This window comes from Anolis carolinensis, chromosome 1 (genome assembly GCF_035594765.1).
Source record: "Anolis carolinensis isolate JA03-04 chromosome 1, rAnoCar3.1.pri, whole genome shotgun sequence".
NCBI classification, from domain to species: domain Eukaryota; kingdom Metazoa; phylum Chordata; class Lepidosauria; order Squamata; family Dactyloidae; genus Anolis; species Anolis carolinensis.
Genome location: NC_085841.1, coordinates 351,169,754 through 351,194,130, shown reverse-complemented (window position 1 = coordinate 351,194,130; position 24,377 = coordinate 351,169,754). Strand labels below are relative to the sequence as shown.

Below are 24,377 nucleotides of genomic sequence, written 5' to 3'. Positions count from 1 at the left end.
CTGCAGAGCACCAATAACCATGCGCAGAGACCAGATTCTATCTAATATCTTTATTAAAGAATTATATAAAGTCAATAAAAACAAGTGAAGAATATAGTTCAGAAGCAGACCTTTCAGGAAAGGCCAAATATAGTCCAGGAGAATATTGTCCAATATAAGATATTAGAGTTCAAAGTTATAATCCATTAACCGAAACACACACTTTGCCAAGCAATAGTGTGGGGAGATGACAAGGTCTTTTAGTCCATTGAAGCTTGACAACAAGGCTGGATCATGAGCTTGATTCTTGGCTGGATCAAAGACTTGAAACGTGGCAACTTGAAGCATGAAACTAGGTCCGTGGCAAAACGTGAGACAAGGCAAGACTTGAAACTAGATCCGGGAAGCAGGGAACAAGGAGTACGAAGTCCACACACGATCTCTCTCTCAAGTTGATCAATTGACTCCGCAAGGTTCCCCTTGCGGCAAAACCCCTATATAGGGTCTTGTTTTCCCGCCAACAGAACACTTTCCCTGGAGAACAAGAAGCGAAACCCAACTCTGTCCAGATGCATGACTCCTTAGAATTTCCCAAGGGAAGCAGACTTAATCAGCTAGTTGTTTGGCAGCGATTCTGAGACTCCGGCGATTAGCCTCCCTGACTCCTCTATCTCTATTATAATTGTCCTTTCGGGAAAACGGGGGAGAATTCTGCCCCAAGCTTGTTTGGGTAACTTCCTGAGGACAAACATCCTCCAGGTGGAGAGGCTCCGTTTCAAACTGAACCGGTGGAAATCCCATGTTTTCCTCCTCGTCTGCCACAATAGCACTAGGAACGGAACTACAAGGCCCATGAGACATCACAAATTTACAGAGGCAATCACATGCTGAGATGTGATTTGCCCAAGGCTGTCAAACACATCCATGTCACGGAACTCTTGAGCATAATACTCCATTAACTACCCATCAAGCAGCCAGATTGTACACAGTAGAACCAATAAAATGATGTATCCCTGGCTAACAAATATTAATCCCAGCAAACCCCAAAAGATATCCCCACCAATAGTATAGAAAACCACTCAGAGTTCCATGAGAATTAGCAGATCTTTGACACAAATCAACCATCTTTAGTTTGAAGCCATTGGTCCGCGTCCTAGTCTCCAGGGCAGTAAAAAACAAGCCTGCTCTGTCCTCCCTGTGAGGGGTAGTCATAGTGAGGGGGCAGCAAGCTTGTTTTCTGCTGCCCTGGAGACTAGGACACGGAACAATGGCTTCAAACTACAGGAAAGGAGATTCCACCTGAACATTAGGAAGAACTTCCTCACTGTGAGAGCTGTTCAGCAGTGGAACTCTCTGCCCCGGAGTGTGGTGGGGGCTCCTTCAGCTTTTAAGCAGAGGCTGGATGGCCATCTGTCGGGAGTGCTTTGAATGCGATGCTGAGGATCAAACAGAAAGAAATATCTAGCAAGGAATAGGCAAAGCACTACAATATTCCTTCCAACAACCTATACTACTGCTAGATGAGAAGCCATCATTCTGTCAAAACTAGGTCTTTGCTGATTGTTTTGTAGATAAACTCAGACAGTGAAAATGAAGACAAGCAGATTTATTTGAATACTCCGGTTACATTAAGATTGCAAGAGTACATAAGAACCTTCTTTTAAAACATGCCAAAGACCACTGCTTCTTAAACTGTGGGTCCCAATCCCAAATGAGGTCCCTCTCAGGATCAATGTTGAAGTCCAAAAATTTGGCAACAGTAAAAGTTTTCTTAACATCACTTAGTGACTGATTTTGACATTCACACTTTTTCCCAGTGTTTACAGGGACCCTGCTGATGATGCTTCAGCTGAACTTCATAAATAGGAAAATCAGCCTGTTTAGCAAGTTTTGGAAATACTGATTTTTTTATTTTAAAATGTACACTTTTTAAACCTATTTTATATACCTAGGACCATGTAAAAAATTTCAGGACAAAATGAGTCACAAGTGGAACAGTCTGAAAAGCCCTGCCATGGATTGCTTCTGATTCTTAATCACCCTCCAGGTGTCTGAAATTTTAAGTTCACAGAAATCTTGACCCTCTGACCTTTCTAGCCAAGCTGTAAATCCAAAATACCTGAAACACCAAAGGCTAAAATGAAAACAGCTTGTAATAGGACTAAATTGGAGAAAAAAATCAATTTTGAAAATTGTACTGGTCTGACCAGACAGTGCAGCCTCTGATTTTATCAGATTTCCACTGGTTAGAAACCAGATTGCAAAAGAAAGAGATTTGTTCCCTTTTTACAGTCCATTATCCATTGTAGTATTTAAAATGAGTTTTGCTCTAAAGTCAAGGCTCAGAAGCAAATCTCTTGCATCTGAAAAATAAATAGAACAAAACAGCACCCCTTGGCAGAAGAGAGTCCTCTTGAAGGACAGAGTTGAATTTATACCTAAACCCCCTGCAGCCCCCCAAAAAATGAGATGGCCATCAACTTAACCTTGTCAGTCAGCTGTCAGGTCCAGACTATCAGCCAGATGCCCAAAAGAGATACAGCAGATAGCTAAGCCATGCCAATCAAAAGCCCTAACTATGACTGTTCGGGGTCATCCTGGCATAGAAATTTACTCAAGAGTTGTCACTTCCCTGGAAATAATTAGTCCAGTGAATCTTCAGTTCTTAATTCACGGGCCACCAGTACTCCAGATGGCACTTGACAAGACTGCCGAAGAAAGTGCTAAAGGCTTTCCATAACCACAGATGACTGCCAAGTTAAAATTCAGCTCCTTTTGCCTCCTTCACACAGATGTACTGAACATCAGGGTAAAATAGGGAGAAGGAAGTTGAACAAGTTAGTTTACAGGACAGTTGCTCTGATCTGAGCAGCTGCAAATCAACCCCAAATATTTTCAGGTGGCAACTTGAAAGTTAACATTAGATCTAGTTTCCAGATATCTTCATTTATTATTTAACTAATTAACTTTTTCTGTCCTGTTTTTTCTCTCGGCTTTCAAAAATAAGTTTTGAAACAAGCAATAGGAGGGAAGGGGGTTACAATCTCTCTGAAGACTATTTCTCTTTGTCTTATAAGGAGGCATAATTGTTCAATGAGAACCCCATGGATTCACATCTTCTACATCCCTATCCATTCTGAAATATTCAGTTAATAAACAACCCTAAAAAGAGAGCTATAGATGCAGGGGTGCAAAACTCATTTTCATCGAGGGCCACATCAGACTTATGGTTGCCCTCAAAGGACAGTTGAATCCATGCATGGCGAATTAATGAATACAGAGGGCCAACTATAATAAACTATAATTTTTCTACATAGTGGTCAGTGTGCTTTAGTTTTTATTCAGTTTGCTAAACAGCCCCCATATGTTATTGAACAACTTTCAGGGCTTTTATTCATTCGCCATGTGGACTGGGGATAACAGGGATTGGAAGCCAACAGCAATTGTAGCTCTGAGGTTTGGGAAAGGATAGAAGACATTTTAAAGTCACACATCATATCCACAAACCTTGTGTATCAACTCAAACCCCACTATCTTGGTGAAACGGAATTAATTGCACCCTTCCAGATGTTACTGTATCACAACTTTCATCAGCTCTGGTCATGATGTCTAATGATGAGGAATACAGGAGTTGCCATCCAGCATCTGGAAGGCCACATAAAATGACATGGCAGGATGGATTTGGCCCATGGTTCTTGAGTTTGGCACATCTGGTGTAGTGGTTTGAGTGCTGGAGTATGACTCTGTAGAACAGGGTTTGATTTCCTGTTTGATCACTGAAACCCACTGGGTGATCTTGAGCGAGTCGCATACTTCCACCCCTATAAAATTCTGTTATAGGTTCGCCATAAATTGGAAACTATTTGAAGAAACACAACATATAAAAAGGCTTTGCCTTCAAGTTGAAAGCAAGCACAGAAGAGTCAATATAGCATCCTGCGAAAGGGATTTCCATAATCTGGGATCAGTCTACGAAAAGGCCCTTCATGTGTCCTCACCAAATGTAGATGTGACAATGATGTGACTAAAAGAAAGCCTTCTTTCATTGAGGATCTTGATATACAGGTAGGATGATACGGTATATAAAGATGCAATCTTTTTGGATTTGTAACTGCAAGCAACAGGAGGGAAAGGGGTTATACTCCCTCTGAAGTCTACATGTACCTTCATCTTAAAAGGAACCATAGTTGTGCAATGTGAGTCCCATGGATCCACATCTTCTCCATTTTTGTCTACTGTCTAATACGCCCCCTTTTTATAGTTACTCAAAGCTAGAAAGTTCTAAATGCAGAAAGAAAATTACAATGGAACCCTCCATTGGCTGGGGTGGATGGATGGGAAAAAGGTATCTTTGATTTACTGTCCACCATCAAATGTAGAGAATTAATGAAAACCTTGGAGACTGATTTCTAATTTGTCATACTTCCATTTTCCTGAGAACAAAGGATGGCAGCCTTAATTGGATCTTCTTTTGAAAACTATCCTGTGTACACAACAGAATGCGAGTTCCCTCAAAGCAATGTGAAGTGGAGAAAAACAAAACTAAGAACTAGAGAATAGTTGATACATACATTAAGGCAGGATCCCCACAACTCAACATTCTCCAGGAGTGGCAGACTATAGCACTCATCATTCCTATCTAGCAGAGCCACAAACAGCTGCAGATTCATCACATCTGGAGAGGCAGGTTGGGGAAAGTCTGAGACAGACATCCTTCCAAATCACCTCCCACAAATTCTCTTACCTGGAAATATTTAGAAATGAAATGGGGGATTTCTGCATTCAAAGCATGTACCCAACCAATAAGCAATGTGTTTCCTCATCCAAACTACCCTTTTCTCCCCAAAAGAGTCCTGTTTTTGTCTCCTAACTAGACCAAATGAACAGCCATGATGAATACCAATTAAACTTCCACTGACGTGATACGAGTGAATATAAATAACTTTTTAAAGCAACAAAGATAAGTTTAAGCAGCCAGCTGCCAAATTGATACGGATGCAGGCTTATGTAATTAAAGGGGCCAGCTCTACTTGTTTTCCAGATAAAATAAAAATCAAACTTAATACTTCAGGCCATGAGTCATTTGCTGGCTGAGATCGTTCTCTTCCTGATCTGCTACTGCAAGCACCAATTGGTTTGAAAGAAAGAAGAGACACCATATCACAGAAGATACTAACGTAGCTTTCCCAGAGATGCCAGGAAAATTTGCTCACCTTTAACAAAAGAAAGTTAAGACACATACTGTATAGTGGCAAGGAAATTTACAGATTTCTGGACATTCTGTATTTCTAAAATAAATTAGGATCTCAAGAAGTTGTCTTATATTAACACAGTCTGCCTTACATAATATTGGTGTGCCTGCATGCCACATGGTTTGTTGCTTAAATTACAAGTTGCAAGGCAAAAAACAAACTATTTATTTATTTATCTGCCCTATTTATACCACGCCTCTCTCAACCCCAAAGTGGACTCAAGGCGGCTTCACATATAGGCATCTATTCAATGCCTTAAAACAACATACAGTTAAAATAAACATTTGAATTAGGAATTAAAATTAATGCACATTAAAACATTTTTAAAAATTACATTCACTGTTAAGAACCACGCCATCCACAATCATAATCCGGGGCCATTCCAGTAGTCATTGCACATAATCTGTATCTATCATTGCACTACAATTGTTCTCCAAAGGCTTGATCCCAAAGCCACGTTTTCACTTTCCTTCTGAAGGCCAGGAGGGAGGGATCTGATCTAATGTCACTGGAGAGGAAGTTCAACAGCCGAGGGGCCACCACTGAGAAGGCCCTGTCTTGTCCCCATCAGTAATGCCTGCAAAGGAGGCAGGACCGAGAGCAGGGCCTCCCCTGACAATCTTAATCTCCAGGATGGTTAATACGTTCAGACAGGTAAGCTGGGCCAGAACCGTTTAGGGCTTTATAGGCTAAAGCCAGCACTTTGAATAGTGCTTGGTAGCAGACTGGCAGCAGGTGGGTTGTATGATCCCAGTATGCCGCTCCGCCACTCCTGTTAGCAAACTAGCTGCTGCCCATTGGATCATGTGTAGCTTCCATACAGTCTTCAAAGGCAACACCACATAGAGTGTGTTACAGTAATCTATTTGGGATGTAACCAGAGCGTGGACTACCATGGCCAAGTCTGACTTCTCAAGGTACGGGCACAGCTGGCACCCAAGTTTTAATTGTGTGAATGCTCCCCTGGCCACCACTGAAACCTGGGATTCAAACTACACTGGCTAACACACATTTTGGTGTCTTAAATGTTAGCCCTGTTTCTGCTGATTCCAAAAATTGCACCATTTTTTTCCTATCAGCTCTAGGTTTTGAGATACAGAACACATGACCTATACCAGTCTTCATCTGCTCGCCCACAGAAATCCATAATGACTATATATAAGAAACCAGAGGTAATGTGGTCTATCCAGTGCCATTTTCTGAACCAGCATCCCAAATAACCCCAGGAACAGGCCTAAAAACCAAGGAACCAATATTTTTTGGATACATTGTGCTATCATTTGTCGCTAGCTGACAAACCACAGTTTGTTAAGAGACAGTTTGGGGCATCACAACAAGCCAGGTTTCAATACAATCAATTCTTATACTTTCACAGCCTTTCTGGAAATGGAGCTTTCTACATGCTGGGCTGTTAAACCATGATACTTCCCTCCTAAATTATACCTCCCTCTGCCTTCAAATATATTATTCCATTGTAATGTTTTCACACGAATCTAGGATACTCTTGAAGACAACTATGTATAGAGCAACTGTGTGAAATTCAACTCAGTTTGAGCATACGTCTGCATTACTTCGTTTCCAGTGTTTTCTGAAACCTCTTTTTGACAAACATTTCCTGCCTTTAAGATACCTAGTGTTAAAGTACTGGGCTCTTCCTGTAAAACCTGTTTCCTATAAAATGTATATTGTGTGAAAGTCTTAATGTCGAGCAGTTTACAAATTCTACAAATTAAACGGATAAATGAAAGCTTGTTTGACATCTTATTATCTACATACATGGAAAAAGATATTTGAAGGGAGATACAAAATCCAGTTTCCCATAAAAAATTGGTGCTTACTGTAACATGGCAAGTCAGCCAAACTAATCTCTTCTCTGAGATTATAGAAACATTTCATCTCCTTTGCTTTATTCACATTGGTAACGAGGAAGAAAAGAACGTCAGGAATGTATAATTCCCCCTCCTGGCTAAATTCATTTTTGAAGAAAATATATCTCCTAAAACTGCTCACTAAATATTGATATTCCAAAATTTTACCCAACCATCTTGGTGGTTTAAAAAAAAACCACCCAGATATATTATCTTAAATTAGTCTAAATAAAATTGTTAGCCACAACTAGAACAAGCCCACTGAACCAATGGAATTTACCCACTGAATCATTAGTTCTAATTCAGTCTAGGACAAACAACTGGATTTAGGCCACAGTCTTTCCTTTCCGATGCTTTTTTATTTTTGTAAAATGTACACTAGCAAGGGTGCAGTGACCTGACAACTACAGAAGGGAAGAGGTGGCAGGGAACATTTTAATTTCCCCTGAAAATCTGCAAAGGCAGTTCTGTCATTATACGTCCAGTTCCTTTCCCCCTTCTTATTGCGCTATATACAATGCAATGTGAAAACCTTCCAAGTGAGGATGATTAATAGTGACACCTGGATTTTTCCAACATATAAGTAGGATCAGCTTTAATAACAGCCACACACATCGCCGTCTATGTTGCCTGACACCCACAACGGAACTGCGCAACCATTTTTCTACAACATTTCAATAAAACACATTTTAAAACGGTGACCGGGGAAAACTCATATTTATGAAAGAGAATATTGTCACTGAAAATTGCAAGGAGAGTAAGGAAACCTGAACAGATCTGCTGTTCAGGTTTGTAACACATAATCAAATAAAAGAGATCACAAAACTGTTCTGATATGTGCAAAAAGTCTGGAAGTGTATACAAGCTAAGCATCCCTTACCTGGAAACACAAAATCTGAAATATTCCAAATTTAAATTTGTCCACGTGAGATAGTGACATCTTTGCTTTCTAATGAGTTAACATGCAGATCTTTTCATGCACAAAATTATTTAAAATATTGGGTATAAAATTACTTTAAGGAGATGCTGCAGCTACACTGCAGAATTAATGCGGTTTGACGCCATTTCAGCATTCATGGCTCAGTGCAGTGGAATTGAGAGCTACAATTTTGCAAGGTCTTTAACCTTCCCTGCCAAATAATACTGGTGCTTCATCAAACTACAACTACAGTACCATGATTTTACATCATTGAGTTATCAAACTGCATTAATTCTACAGTGTAGAAACACCCTTTGAACCATAAATGACTTTTGTGTTTAGACCTGGGTCTCACATTCAAGATATCTCATGATGTTGATGCAAATATTCTTAATTTTGGGGGGGGAAATCCAAAATACTTCTGGTCCCAACAGTTTGGCTAAGGAATACTCAACCTGCATTCCTGACTCACTCTCTACACAAGAGTGAATTATCACTGATGCAAATGAAACAAATCCTGTGGGGCTCTCAGTATCTAGGGGCCTAATGTTTCTGCTAACATCACACACATATTCTTCTGTGATGTTACTGAGGGTAAAGGAAAAAGTTTTCCCCTGACATTAAGTCTAGTCGTGTCCGACTCTGGGGGCTGGTGCTCATCTCCATTTCTAAGCCGAAGAGCCGGCGTTGTCTGTAGACACCTCCAATGTCATGTGGCTGGCATGACTGCACAGAGCACCGTTACCTTTCCACCGGAGCTGTATCTATTGATCTACGCACATTTGCATGTTTTCGAACTGCTAGGTTGGCAGAAGCTGGGGCTAACAGTGGGAACTCACCCCATTCCCTGGATTCAAACCACCAACCTTTTGGTCAGCAAGTTCAACAGCTCAGCGGTTTAACCAGCTGTGCCCTTGCAGATGTTGCTGAGAGGGATATGCTATTGGAGAGTAAAGAACTGTAAATCTCTCCTCCACCCACTACAATTTTCTGAGGATTAGTAGGGCAGAAACTCTCACCAAAGAAGTGGAATCTTTACAATCTAGGAGTCTCAGTAGACCACAAGTCGAACATGAGTCAACAGTGTGATGTGGCAGCTAAAAGAGCTAATGTAATTCTAGGCTGCATCAATATGAGTATAGTGTCAAGTTTGGGGGAAGTCACAGTCCCACTCTATTCTGCTTTGGTCAGAGTTCACCTGGAATAACCCCGTGTCTACTTCTGGCCACTAGGATCCAAGAAGGATATTGATAAGCAAGGATGTATCCAGAGAAGGGCAACAGAAATGATCAAAGGTTTGGAAGTCAAGTCCTATGAGGAACGGCTTTAAAAAGCTGGGTATGTTTATCCTGGGGAAAATACGGTTTAAGAGGAGACATGATAGCCATATTTAAATATTTCAAAGAACATTACCCTGGGGAGGGGGCAAGTTCATTTTCTGCTGCTCTGGAGACTAGGACACAATGGAGCAATGAATTCAAATTTCAGGGTGGAAGGAGATTCCACCTAAACATTAAGAACTTCATGACATGACAGAGCTATTCAGTAGTGAAATATGCTATTTCGGAGATTGGGAGATTCTTTAAAACAGAGGCTGGATGACCATCTGTCAGGAAGACTTTATTCGTGTATACTTGCATGTCAGAAGGGGGTTGGACTGGATGATCCTTGTGGTCTCTTCCAATTCTATGATTCGATTTGAAGGGACCACTAGATAAAACACAGGATTTTGCATGCCGAACGATTGATATTGCCTGACAACTCCAGTTAAATGTTAAGGAGTAGCAGCATGGCACAAAGGTTCAGAAGACCAAGGTTCAAATCCCGTATCAGCCATGGAAACCCATGGAGTGACTTGGGCCAAGTCATACTCTCTGTTTTAGAGGAAATCTCATCGGAATGAATCATACCAAGGAAACCTAAGGATAAAGTTGCCATAACGCTGAATCAACTTGACAGCATACAACAATAGGAGAGACACTACTCAAGAGCAACTGCAAATCAGAACAGGCAACAATGAGCTAAAAGTACAAACAGATGACCCAGTATAAGGCAGCCGATACGTGCTTTCACTTCCTAATCCTGTTCATTAGCTAGGATTTGTATTTTGCATTTTTTTAAGTCTTTCATGGTTTGTAGTGTGATACCAACGAGGCACAGAGCTTCTTTAAATACCTTCACTTTTTTAAAATAAAAAAACCTTCACAAACCTGCTAACAGCTGTGGACTATAAATAAGAACTGCGCAAATGCGGAGAGATTAATTTAATCAGGGAAAGTAAAGTCTAAGATTCTCTCCCCACTACAGTGCCTTGTAAGTAGACTTCAACTGGCACAAATCCAACTGAGATGAGCTTTCACAAGGCTTTGTTGGTTTTAAAATGCGTATCTATGAATAGGTAAACACAGGACCTGTATTTGAGATCTTCTCCGCCCCCCTTCTGCCCTCCCTTAAGTCTAATAGGAGGAACAATGTCCCCTCCTTCCCATGAACCCAGCATCAAATGGCCTCAAAGTTTAGTTCGACAACGAAAGCAACGTGGTTATTTTTAGAGCACCACAGGCATTAAAAAAATACAGCACTAAACTGTGACCTACAGCTATGCACATCCAAGCATCACATCATCCAAGCGACAGTCTTAACTGTAGCTGGGAGAGCATCTGGCGTGACTTCAGAGTATCGCTATTCATCTGGGTACCAACAATACCTTTGGATGCATTTAGCAGCCCTACAACGCTCCTGAATTTATCCTCTGTGCTTTGAAAATAAAATCTCTTGCATACAGGAGGAATTACAGCTACAAGCAAAAAAAAAAAATAGAGAGAGAACTCTTGTATTAAAAGGTAGAAACACCAAGCAGACTTTGTGGAAAGAATTTCCGAAGAAGACACCTAAAATGCACTTCTTTAAACTGGGAAGAATGAGAAATATTCGTCTCCCTTTCTGAACGTGTGACAGGCTGAGGAACCAAATATGCTGGAATAAACTATATTCACATCAAGCAGAAGCCATCCGTAATCTTCTCAGCAACAGATATTCCTTTCAACAAGTACAGTAAGTATGTGAACCATTAAATTAACTTATTAAATGACAATTAAAACATAGGAGATATACAAAGAAAGAGAAAGTGAGATTCAACCAGTAAAGCAAGCAAATGTAAACAACTATTGCCTTCTAGCATTAGTTAGAAATGAACTGGCCTGAATATCATGTTTAAACTACTTTGCAATTCTGTACAAATTACCACAGTGAGCTGTCATAGATGCATATGCATAACGCAGGGTTTATTATTCACATTTTAAAACTAGTAAGAAAAATATTTTAATAAATCTTAAGTTTGGGTTTGTTGAAAGTTTTAGCATGTTGTGAAAGGTTAAACACATGCCAGGGAAATAATACAGCTAAATGGAAATGCAGCTGAGTTGCACTGATTTCTGAAGATGGGATGCTTAAACTTGGGTTTTAGTGTTACCCAACTGTGATATGTATGTTTTATCAAACGTAAGACTCACTGGGTTCAACACAGTCATAGCCATAGTTGTAAATTTAAGATTTTAGAAGGTTGGGATAGCTGAAATAATAAAATTTATCAAACAAATCTGAAAAAAGACCTCCAAAGAAATGTAATGCCAACACGTACGTATCTTTCTGTTTTAAACTCAGTTGACAAAATGCCATTCTTTGGCTGGATGAAATGGCCGAAGAATTACTCCTATAAAACTGGGCAATACCCCGGCTCAGAGGTTGTGACGAAAACACTTCTGAGGGAACTGAAATGGCATTTGAAAGAACGTGAGCGACTGATCCAGGAGATAGAAAACGAACAAAAAGTTCAGAAGACCGGTGTGGATTACAACTGGCTGAAGAGCTCCCAAAGTCCACAGATAACCATCCCAGCGACTGAACAGAGACAGCTTGAAGTTCTCTGCTCGCAAATCCAACCGTGTCAAACTGGAATCATTCTCAGCAGGTAAACCCATTTTATCGATCTAGCATTTCAAAAGCTTTAGGGGAGAGGAAAGCAAACTTTTGCAGCTTCAGATTAAGTTTGTTTAATGGAAAGAAACCTGGTATTTCAAACCCATTCCCCTAAAAATATATCCAAGCAAGTACACTGATAGTTTGTGTTTCTAAATGTGTTTCTAAATGTGTTTGTTCAGTGATATTTGCCTTCTGCCATGTATGTTTACAACTATACAACCTTACAATGCAATTAAATAAAACTATATTCAAAAGTTCCCATGAGATCAACAAGGCATCCCAGTTAAAATGCACAGGATTATAGATATCCAGTTTTAAAGCCGAGTGCTGATGGACTTTTAAGTATCTGTTGACAGAATGCAACAGCAAAAAACCTTCATCTCCAAATTCCTGTGGAAATAAATCCTTCGCAAAATAATTCAGTGCACACTGATGAAACACCCAATTACATATTAAATGGTCTTTATTATTCAGAGATCTGGTGCATTCACTTTTTATGCTTGACATTTCCTCAGCAAATGTCTTCATTCCATGCGTCTATCTTTAATGTATGCAATAGCCATGATAAAAACCAAGTGCTCAGATTCAATCCAGATCTACATTTTGTTAAGGGCAACTTTTTTCCTGCTCACCAAATAAGTCTTCAAAGTTGTCCATTAAAATTATTTACAATTCTATACATGTTACTCCCCCAAAAGGCAATGTATAGAATTTTCTTTCGTGCAAGAACAGAACAAACCTATGCTCTCTTTTTGAGCCCAGAAAAAGACTTGAGGGCAACGTCAGTTCAAATCAATTTGGTCGGACAACTCAATATAAGGCAAAAATGCCATTTCCACTGTTGTAGAGCATCCAAATACACCATTTTATTCCAAACCTTGGTTTTATTCCTAAAGAACAAAGCTAAAAAAAGGCATGACATCTCTGCCCTGAAAGTGGTTATATTAAGGGTAAACGTAAGAACAACAAATGAAGTGAATAGTAAAAGGACATTGTTGTTTTTCCTGTTCTCATCTCTGCAGATTTCGAGAGGTCCTGGCAGAAAATGATGTTTTGCCTTGGGAAATAGTTTATATCTTCAAGCAAGTTTTAAAAGAGTTCCTAACCAACCTGGAAAAAGAGGCTCCGCAGGACCAAATGGAGGATATATGGAATACAAATTGTTCGGTCCACTTTGTGGCATCTGGAGACAACTCCGGGAAAACGGACAAAGAGGAGATCCCAACAGTATCAAGTTACGTCGACAAAAATACACAGGGCATGTTTCCCACGTTTTCCCATAGAATTTGGAACCTTCCCTATTACTATCCTTCAAGCTAGGTTTTCCCTCTCCCCTAATGTATTTGGATTCCCATGTCTCCCTACCTCCTTCCTTTGAAGAATCAATGCTCCAAAGAAACTATACTTTTTGCCTTTCCATTTCCCGTTATTCCCAATTCAGAATTTTAAACAGATTATGCTTTGCATATAAATTTACAGTACTTAGGTCATTAGGATGACAACTTCTTTCCGCTATTTCAGTAGCAAACATTGTATAAAAGAACCTCCTACCTTAAACCATTCTGTTGTAAACCCAATATTCAGAATACTTAGTTTATACTGTCCCTACAAGCATGCGGAGGAACAAATACAAGTTTTCGATAGTTTAAAAGTCCAATCACTGTGAAGAGCAATGGCTTTTTTAAAAAAGTCCTCTGGTCTGCACACACGCAGCTTTCTCTGAAGCAAGCCATTAAATTTTTGAACTGAAGATTTAGCTGTAAAAAAGAGAATTTAAAAAAGGAAGAAGCTTATAAGGCATTATTATTTCTAATAGCTCAGCTGAGATCAGAACCCACAAACGGATTGCACTCTGACCTCAGCTATTTCATAACAATAGCATCAGCATAATATCCTTTTTGAAAAGGAGGAAAGGCAAGAAGAGAAAGAATCCATAGAGCTAAAATTTTTCACAAGATGATATTTTGATTTTTTTTTTCTTTCACACCCTCTCACCTTAAAAGGTGACTATGGATACTTCAAATATTTTCCCTTATGTTCTTAATCATACTTTTCTGATGGGAACTATTTTCTTCCCACAATGTTCTGCCACTTGGTTTGCTTTTACTATCACTTGTCATTTGCAGTAAAAATGCAAACAAAAGGACACCTTACCTTAAAAAGAAATGAGCCATTAAATGCAAACAAAAAAATGCAAACAAAAGGACACCTTACCTTAAAAAGAAATGAGCCATTAATAAGGGTAAGCCACCCCTTCCAAGAATCCATATAAGAAGTTCTCCTCTTCTTAGAGAAATCTAATAATCCAAACCACTACTATGCATATAAAGAGGGGGAATTGCCAATTGTGCAAATCTCTAAGACACAGGTAAGTGCCCAGATACAAAAGGATGGTCGAGCTACTGGTTGTGTAAAAGTACAGGAACAATTTTACCTCTATGAGACTATGCATTGCAAAAAAATCCATTTATGTACAAAAATATAGGCATTTTGCCCTCCACCCTTTGAGTAGTATACTATAGAATAAAAAAAATCTGTAAAAAAACCTGAGATAGTTTCTATGCTGCAGTTTGTTATTAAAGACAGCTCCTGCATTGCAATACATTTATTTTGCTTGTTAAATTTGGATACTGCCTTTCCACCAAATGACATTCAGAAAGTTAACATTTCACACATACAATAAAAAGCCAATAAGGCAGAATAGAAAAGCAAGTAAAGCCAAATACAAAGTATAGTAGAGTCTCACTTATCCAACATTCGCTTATCCAACGTTCTGGATTATCCAACGCATTTTTGTAGTCAATGTTTGCAATACATCATGATATTTTGGCGCTAAATTTGTAAATACAGTAATTACTACATAGCATTACTGCGTACTGAACTACTTTTTTGTCAAATTTGTTGTATAACATGATGTTTATGTGATTAATTTGTAAAATCATAACCTAATTTGATGTTTAATAGGCTTTTATTTAATCCCTCGTTATTTATCCAACATATTCGCTTATCCAACATTCTGCCGGCCCATTTATATTGGATAAGTGAGACTCTTCTGTATTTCCAATTTGCCATTAACCTGAAAATAACATCCTGCATTCAGGTTACCAGATACGAGGAGTTCATGTTTCTAGGAGTAACATCAAAGAAGGCCCTCTCCCATTTGGTACATCTACACTGGGAAATTAATGCAATTTGGCACCACTTTAAATGCCATGGCTCAATGATATGGAATTATGGGAGATGTGGTTTGCAAGGTCTTTAGCCTCCTCTGCCAAAGAGTGCTGGTGCTCCACCAAATTACAACTCCCATGACTCCATAGCATTGAGCCATGGCAGTTAAAGTGCTATCAAGCTGCATTAATTCTACAGTGTAGAGCACTCATTGATACCAAATGTTTTCTAACAAGGACCTGCAGATTTTAAAACCAAGGCAAGTCCATGTAGTGGAATGCAGTCTTTCAGAGAACCAGGTTCTATGAATTGGGCCAGGGCATTTAGACCAATCATCAATGAAACTTTATAAAAGAGGGGTGTCACATAATGATTCCTGTAATCATCCCTAATTACTAATATTATTTATGTATCACTTTTTCCCTTAAAGAAATGCAAATCAGCAAACAGTGGTAAAAATAATGCAGTTTGCAATTTAAAACCTAAAGATATAAACATTAAAATAGAATTAATGAATAGTTTTAGCTGAATAATATTGAACCAGTTGACATTTCTAAACACTCTTCAAAAGCAGCCCTACTTAAACTTTGCAGCAGTTCAAATATGTTGCTAAGGTACAGGTGATCTGGCAATTTAAAGACTAAAGTCTGAAGAGAACTGGTATATAGCACTACTCAATACTTTGGGGTGTCAGCCTCAAAGAAGTTTACAGAGCAAAGATGTGGACCGCAAGGAAAGGGTAACAGGGGGAAATGCCATTTAAAATGTTGTAAAACATGCTTTAGGTTTTACTGGTATCTTATAGCAGAAGAAAATCCTGAGTTGAAAGCAATAATTTAACCACAAAGTCTGTATTGCAGGCATGGGCAAACTTTGGCCCTCTGAGTGTTTTGGACTTCAACTCCCACAAAACCAAAAGCCCAAAACACCCGGAGGGCCAAAGTTTGCCCATGCCTGCTGTATAAACCTGTCGTGGAAGAAGAGTAAAGATCCAGATTGTATCTGAACTATTTTGCAACTTGCTGCTGAACATATAGCAACAGAACTGTATACTGGCTGCAAAACTGTGGAATTAAACTGGCGAAGAGAAAATTTGTTGGCCAGTTGGATGGTTCACTCAGCTTTCCTAGCTTAAAGAATGTGCCCTTACTAAGCAATAAATCAGATTCATTGTACAATCTACATCTCAGTACACAGGATTAGGATGGAGGTTGCAAATGTCAAAACGGGACACCATAAATCCAAAAAATAGTTATTTTAAAACGCATGATGTCCACATTCCAGAGCTGCAAATATTTTTTAATCAATACTTTTAATCTTAATACTAATTATCACTGATTCTATCTTTGCTTGGAAAACAATATAAGGCTTTTTAATGCTGTTGGGATTTAAATAGACTAACGCTTCCTTAGAGGATTATATGCTTTTGCATGGAACCATTAGACAAAGATACACAAGCACAGAGTGTTAGATAACAAAGCTTGGAATATTCCATTTTATGCACACGAACATGTTTCAATATATATGTTTTTGCCCTAAGCATCTGCTGTTGGATGTATGGTGTGTGTTATGTTGAAGGTTTCCTTTTAATAGTTTGAAATTGACATGTGGGAACTGTGGCCGAAACTGCCATAAGTAGAGCAGAAAATCAATGAAAATAGTTGCCAGAACTGACTATTCCTGCAAACACATCTGAGCTAAATTTAACCATCACTGTTACAGAACAAATATAAAATTCCTATCCTGCCCCAGAGAGCATGAGGAAAACAGCTGGGGACACCGATTTAAGGTACAATCAGTACTGTATTATCTGGTCTCTGGTAAATTTTACCAGAGTTAGAACTTGGCTTTTACTACTCTAGCAAAAACTAATTATTCAAAGTCAATTGAGATTAGTTATCTTGTAAACACATTATTTTTTCTATACTTTCATAAACACTTCACTTTAGAAAAAGTCTAATATTCTTCTTCCTTCTTTGGCTTTGGAGAGGTAATGCAATTGGTAATCTACACTGTATAATTAATGCCATTTGACACCATTATAACCACCATGGTTCAATGCTGTGGCATTATAGAGTGGTAGTTTTACAAGTTCTCCCTGCAAAGTTATATATTACATAGACACATGCATAAATAACTCTTGTCCCACCCTGGACATTCCACAGATATATAAACACCACTTGCCCAGTTTCCAACAACCTCACAACCCCTGAGGATGCCTGTCACAGATGTGGATGAAACATCAGGAGAGAATGCTTCTGGAACACAGCCATACAGCCTGGAAAACTCACAGCAACCCAGTGATTCTGGCCATGAAAGCCTTCGACAACACATTAATCACATACAAACTCAAATTCCTGGCAAAGAAAATGGACAACTCTACGTAATATAATAAATCACTGTTTGTAGTATAGGTTTCTCAGTCCTTTTATTCTTGAGAGCCACTTTCACAACAAACAGTAAACTCTTTGTATCCAATGGGCTATGGTCCTGGGACATCTCCGAAGATACCAGCATCTGTGGATGTTCAAGTCCCATAATGTACAATGGAGTGATAAAAATGGTGTACCTTATATAAAATGGTAAAATTAACGTTTAGTTTTTTAAATATATATATTTATTTTAAAATACTTTCATGCCATGGATGATTGAATCTCTGGATAGAGAGGGACAATTTTTCCTACAAGCAGTCCCCCCCCCCCCCCAGTTACAAAGAATATAGGCTTTGTAGGTTTGTTCCTAAATTTAATTTGCACCTAAGTCAGAAAACATACATTTTCTAAATGTAACTCCAACTATATATATATATATATATATATATATATATATATATATATAAAAGAGTGATGGCATCACGGCAATTCACAAAACAACAAAAGTACAGGCCCTCCAAGCTCAAAATTTGACAACACAACCCATCATCCACGCCTCAAGGTTGATACAACAAAAAGAAAAGAAAAATAAAGTCCTAATTAGAGGGAGAGCAATAATTTTTTTTATCCAATTGCTGCCAGTTTAGAGGGCTAATCTCTGCCCACTGGGTTGCCTAGCAACCAAGGGACAGCCAGGGTTCAGTTAAGGGACAGGCAGATTTAGGCCTCACTTAGACTTCTTCCACAGATTATCAGATTTGCACTGGATTATATGGCAGTGTAGACTCAAGGCCCTTCAACACAGCTATATAACCCATTTATAATCTTATATTATCTGCTTTGCACTGGATTATCTTGACTCCACACTGCCATATAATCCACTTCAGTGTGCATTTTATACATTTTATATTGTACAATGAATCTGATTTATTGCTTAGTAAGGGCACATTCTTTAAGCTAGTCCAGCTGTGAAGAAGGGGCCTCATATAATCCAGTTCTAAGCAGATAATTTAAGATTATCAATATACAGCAGAGTCTCACTTATCCAACGTAAACAGGCCGGCAGGATAAGTGAATATGTTGGATAATAAGAAGGGATTCAGAAAAAGCCAATTAAACATCAAATTAGGTAATCGTTATACAAATTAAGCACCAAAACATCATATTATACAACAAATTTGACAGAAAAAGTAGTTCCATGCGCAGTAATGCTATGTAGTATTTACAGTAGAGTCTCACTTATCCAACACTCGCTTATCCAACGTTCTGGATTATCCAATGCATTTTTGTAGTCAATGCTTTCAATATATCGTGATATTTTGGTGCTAAATTCATAAATACAGTAATTACTATATAGCATTACTGTGTACTGAACTACTTTTTCTGACAAATTTGTTGTCTAACATGATGTTTTGGTGCTTAATTTGTAAAATCATAACTTAATTTGATGTTTAATAGGGTTATCCTTAATCCCTCCTTATTATCCAACATATTCGCTTATGCAACGTTCTGCCAACCCGTTTATGTTGGATAAGTGAGACTCTACTGTACTGTATTTACAAATTTACCACTAAAATATCACAATGAATTTAAAACACTGACTACAAAAACATTGATTATGAAAAGGCAGACTGCGTTGGATAATCCAGAACATTGTATAAGCGAATGTTGGATAAGTGAGATTCTTCTTTAATATGAAATAATTACTGGGATAGAATAATGGAGAACAATATAATCTCTAAAACCAGGACAGTAAATAAACGGGAATTCCACACAGGAAACAATCGGGGCCAGCTAACACCTCCCAACAAAGTATTCCCATCATCAAAGTCTGGCAAATCCTCTGTTTCCTCAGGGCCATAGACAGTAGAAGCACATAAAATATCGCAAACAACACCACTCTGAAAACAAGGGAATTCCAGACAGGAAACAATCAGGGCCAGCTAACACCTCCCAACAAAGTATTCCCATCATCAAAGTCTGGAAAATCCTCTGTTTTCTCAGGGCCACAGACAGTAGAAGCACAAAAAATTCACTCAGGGAGGAAACAGCCAGGCTTTAAAGCTGCAAGGCCATTACATCCTAATCATTTTTCCTAATTGCAGCATTCATACTTGCCTCCAACAAACAAAAAAAACCAATCAGAAATATTGTATATTCACAACCTTTAGGAAATAATATCCCCTGATGGCGCAGCATGTTAAAGCGCTGAGCTGCTGAACTTCTGGACCGAAAGGCCACAGGTTTGAATTGGGGGAGCGGAGAGAGCCCCCACTGTTAGCCCCAGCTTCTGCCAACCCAGAAGTTTGAAAACATGCAAATGTGAGTGCATCAATAGGTACTGCTCCGGCGGGAAGGTAACACCGCTCCATGTAGTCATCCCACATGACCTTGGAGGAGTCTACGGACAACGCCGGCTCTTCGGCTTAGAAATGGAGATGAGCACCAACCTCCAGAGTCAGACACGACTGGACTTAATGTCTGGGGAAAACCTTTACCCTTGACCTTAACTACCACCAATTCCTCAATACTTTATTTCCCATGCCACCAGACTTCGCCACAGCAACGCGTGGCCGGGCACAGCTAGTATATATTAGCTTGGGATAGCACAGGGAAGGGCTAAGACCCCTATGGTGTTTGCTGTCTGTGCCCAGTTTCACCTCACTTTCTGTCCCTGTGATAATTGGGTTTTGAAAAAAAATTGGCTTATTGTGGAAACAAGGATTGGTGATAAAGCTTCAGTGTAGACACCTTTTCTCCATGAAAACCTTTTCAGGAGTTAATTTCCCTTCCAAGGGGTAGGTTTCTTTCACCTTCTGTTGTCTCACCCCCATTCTTAACTATGAGTTGTTTTTAAGTCGAATGTTTGTAGCCCGTACTTATTTTTTAATTAACAATGCACCAAATCCATGGGCATAAACACACATAACAAAATAGTTTCCCTCATGTAACAAAGGCAAACTCGTAAGGTGATTTTAGTTGAACTAGTCCAGAAAAAAAAAATCACCACTGCCTTCCACTGAGGCTGAGAGTGCGTCATTTGCCCAAGGTCACCCAGTGGGTTCCATAACCGAACAGGGAGTCTCCAGAGTTGCAGTCCAACTCCCAAATTCGAGACTGATGATCCCTTACCTGGAAGTCCAAAGTTCAAAATGCACCAACAGCCAAACCTGTCCACACAGGTAGCTGAGATAGTATCACCTTTGCTTTGCAATGGTTCAGTATTTTTATTTTATTTTATTTACAACATTTCTATCCTGCCCTTCTCACCCGAGGGACTTCAGGGCAGCTTACAACAACCGGCAAAATTCAATGCCAAACAGATCAATAAAACAGCAACACATTTAAAACCATTAACAATAATCCATAAAATACATTAGTCAAGCTTAAAACATATACAGTAGAGTCGCACTTATCCAAGCCTTGCTTATCCAAGCTTCTGGATTATCCAAGCCATTTTTGTAGTCAATGTTTTCAATACATCGTGATATTTTGGTGCTAAATTTGTAAATACAGTAATTACTACATAGCATTACTGCGTATTGAACTACTTTTTCTGTCAAATTTGTTGTTAAACATGATGTTTTGGTGCTTAATTGTAAAATCATAACCTAATTTGATGTGTAATAGGCTTTTCCTTAATCCCTCCTTATTATCCAACATATTCGCTAATCCAACGTTCTGCCGGCCCATTTATGTTGGATAAGTGAGACTCTACTGTATATACATACACAAATTTGTTTCATGCACAAATGCCCTGTGTTGAATACATCTCACCACATTAAAACAGTGAATGTGGAGAAATTATACTGTTGAGCCAGTATTGCACCACCCGACATCCTTCAGGAAGGAGTAGCCTGTAATGAAAAGACCAAGGTATGGACATCTCCGGCCCATCCCGTTCAGATATCAGCCAGCAAGCCAACGCCTTAAATCAAGAAATAACTTCCTAAGATCTACAGAGACACTCGCAGGAACACCTCAGCAAGTAAGAGTCCAAAACTGGCAGGTTAAAACCCAGAACCTCAATCCATGGCTGATACCAGATGAGAAACTCCTCTCCCCCCCCCCCCCACCCCGGCACACAAAAGACTGGACGACTTGGAAGAGCTAACCTTAAGAAATGGGGCTACAAAGTGAAATCCACGACGCACGAGTGTGGAGAAGAGAAAAAAAAACACAGGCCACTTGCTACAGTGCGGCCTGAGCCCTGCCACATGCACAATGGAAAACCTTCTCGCAGCAACACCGGAGGCACTTCAAATGGCCAGCTTCTGGTCAAGGGAAATCTAGTATAATGTCAAGTTTTTGACCCTGGGTGTTTTTTAAATACATTATACCTGTACCCACAGTTTGCTTCTGACATGATAAATAAATACTTTAAAAATATCTCTCTATATAATAGCAAAAGTACTGTATGTATGTCTCTATGTTTGTGGAGGATGGACCTGCGATGATGGGAGTTATAGTTTACCCATATCCGCATGCATTTTCTAATGGAGCCAGTCATAAAATTCAAAAACAGTGACTTTTCCTAATAAATTGTGCTGCAAATTACAGGGAACTGACAGGTACCTAAACTAGTAATCTATAAAATTACTTTATCATATGAAACATAAATGAATTTCATGTTTAGGATTGAGTCCTAGCACCAAAGTATATGTAGATACAGATATTCCAAAATCCTACAAAACTAGAAAATCCTAAACACTGCAAGCACTGAGGATAAGGGATACTCAATCTGCAAAAGTAAAAGCACACATGCAAAAACTAAGTAAATATTCATTGAATGCCGAGTTATAGGGTTGTTTCACTCCATCCCCATGATACGATTTGTTACCCTGATAATCTCTAAGATATCTCATTATGTACATGATATCCAAGCACAGGTATTCCAAAATCCAAAAAAAACCCTGATCCCCAACATTTCGGATACTGGGGACTAAACCTGTACAGATTATAAAGAACCTTTTCCCACTTGTTCTTACTTCCTTATCCCGTCAGCTTTTGGTTACACTTTGGGAGTGCATCTACATTGTAGAATTAACACAGTTTGACACCACTTTAACTGCCATGGCTGCATGCTATGTAATCCTGGGAGCTATAGCTTCGTGAGGCACGAGAGGGAGGCTACACCATCAAATTTGCGCAACTGCACCCCCACTTTAACTGCCATGGCTCAATATCATGGAATGAGAGTAATAGTTTTACAAGGCCTTTAGCCTTATCTGCCCAAAACACAGTCTGCTAGTGTCGCACCAAATTACAGTTGAAGTGGTGTCAAACTACATTCATTTTACAATACAGATGCACCCCAGTACACTCTAGCAAAGAAATCTAAAGAACTTTGTGAAACTACAATTCCCAGGATTCCATTGCATTGAGTCAAGGCCCTTAATAGAAGCACCCTTGATGCAAGTTGACATCTCATGATCCAATGATATTAAATATTGGGAATTGTAGTTTTAGAAGGCCTTTGACCTTCTCTGTCAAAGGAGTTGTAGTTTTAGAAAGTTTTTGCCCTTCCCTGACAGAGTTGTAGTTTTAGAAGGCCTTTGCCTTCTCCACCAAAGGAATTGCAGTTCTGTTAGGTCTTTGGCCTTCTCTGCCTGAGGCCTAGGAGTTTTACAAGCTTTTTGGCCTTCTCTGCTACCTCAGCAAACTACAGCTCCCAAGATTCCATAGCACTGAAACATGCATTTAAAGCGGTATCCAACCACACTAATTCTGGCGTGTAGATGCGAGAAAATGCAACAAGTAACAATACTTACTCGTGAGTATCCGAACTCTCTTCAGAAGCAAGAGGGGCAGAGGCAAAACGCCCCAGAAACTCCACCTGAGTGACTTTCTTTCCAATTGTGAACCAGTCATTTATCTGGTCCAAAGTCAGTTTCTTCAACATCTTGGCCTGGAGCAAATGTAACTTCTGCAAACAGAGCCAATCCTCCCCCTCCAAAAGGAAAGGAGCTCTAATGGACAAGAGATTTTCAAGGCATTGCCAGGCTCCGCCCCTCTCTTTCCCGCCACGCCTCTGCCCGCAGATGAAACCAGTTTGAGATAATGCGAACTAGCGCCTTGAAAATCACCTTCAGGGCGCATGCGCACTTCTTTCCAAGGGGCTGCAACCCCAGGCGCGCGCTAGTTTAAAGAGAAAGGGACGCACCTATATGCAGTATGTAAGTATCTGTACTGTGGAATTAATGCACTTTTGGCGCATCTGTACACTGAAGATTTGTTGCTCTTTATGTGCCTTTATGCGCCTTTATGCTATTAATGCACTGTGGGTGCATGTTCGCTCTAGATTTAATGTACATTGAGTGCATCTACACTTGAAATTTAATGCACATTAAGTGCATCCACACTAGAATTAATGCACTTTGGGTGCATTGACATTATACAATTAATGCACTTTGGGTGCATCTATACACTGTAGATTTGTTGCCCTTTGCATGTATTTGCACTACAGTAGAGTCTCACTTATCCAAGACTCGCTTATCCAAGGTTCTGGATTATCCAATGCATTTTATAGTCAATGTTTTATTATAATAATAATAATAATAATAATAATAATAATAATAATAATAATAATAACATTATTTTTATACCCCGCCTCTATCTCCCCAAAGGGGACTCAGGGCGGCTTACATGGGGCCAAGCCCGAATAAAAACAAATAGCAATATAAAACACAACAATAGACAAAAGACATGCACAATTATAAAAATTTAAACATTAGCCAATAAAAACAAATGACAAGAACTAATAAAAACATGGATCAATATATCGTGATATTTTGGTGCCAAATTTGTAAATACAGTAATTACAACATAACATTAC

General features: G+C 39.2%; 2 protein-coding genes across 6 annotated transcripts in view; one reads left to right on the top strand and one right to left on the bottom strand.

The window, feature by feature from the left end:
* Positions 1-23,591, bottom strand: part of tdrd9 (tudor domain containing 9) — a 120,475-nt gene extending 96,884 nt beyond the window's left edge. For 2 of the 4 annotated variants that reach the window (XR_010002207.1, XR_010002208.1), the window contains exon 1: positions 23,314-23,591. Coding sequence is in view for 2 of the 4 variants with exons in the window: in XM_016990668.2 (XP_016846157.2) it covers positions 23,314-23,444 (131 nt within the window). In the remaining 2 variants the exon portion in view is untranslated. The remainder of the gene's footprint in view (positions 1-23,313) is intronic. The other 2 variants (XM_016990668.2, XM_008105449.3) reach the window with 2 other exon arrangements.
* rd3l (RD3 like) lies at positions 10,354-13,572 on the top strand. 2 transcript variants are annotated; one of them, XM_016990673.2, is made up of 3 exons: positions 10,354-11,076; positions 11,682-11,988; positions 13,022-13,572. In XM_016990673.2, exons 2-3 carry the CDS (start codon positions 11,690-11,692, stop codon positions 13,317-13,319), a joined length of 597 nt encoding a protein of 198 aa, XP_016846162.1. In that variant the 5' UTR covers positions 10,354-11,076; positions 11,682-11,689; the 3' UTR covers positions 13,320-13,572. The 2 variants fall into 2 exon arrangements, with proteins under 2 accessions (XP_016846162.1, XP_003214344.1); XM_003214296.2 differs by having other exon boundaries at positions 10,357-11,072.
* Positions 23,592-24,377: the final 786 nt, after the last annotated feature.

Coding starts and splice junctions, on each gene's coding strand:
- rd3l (XM_016990673.2), top strand. CDS start 11,690: ATGCCATTCTTTGGCTGGATGAAATGGCCGAAGAATTACTCCTATAAA. Junction 11,989..13,021: donor ACTGGAATCATTCTCAGCAG/GTAAACCCATTT, acceptor TCATCTCTGCAG/ATTTCGAGAGGTCCTGGCAG.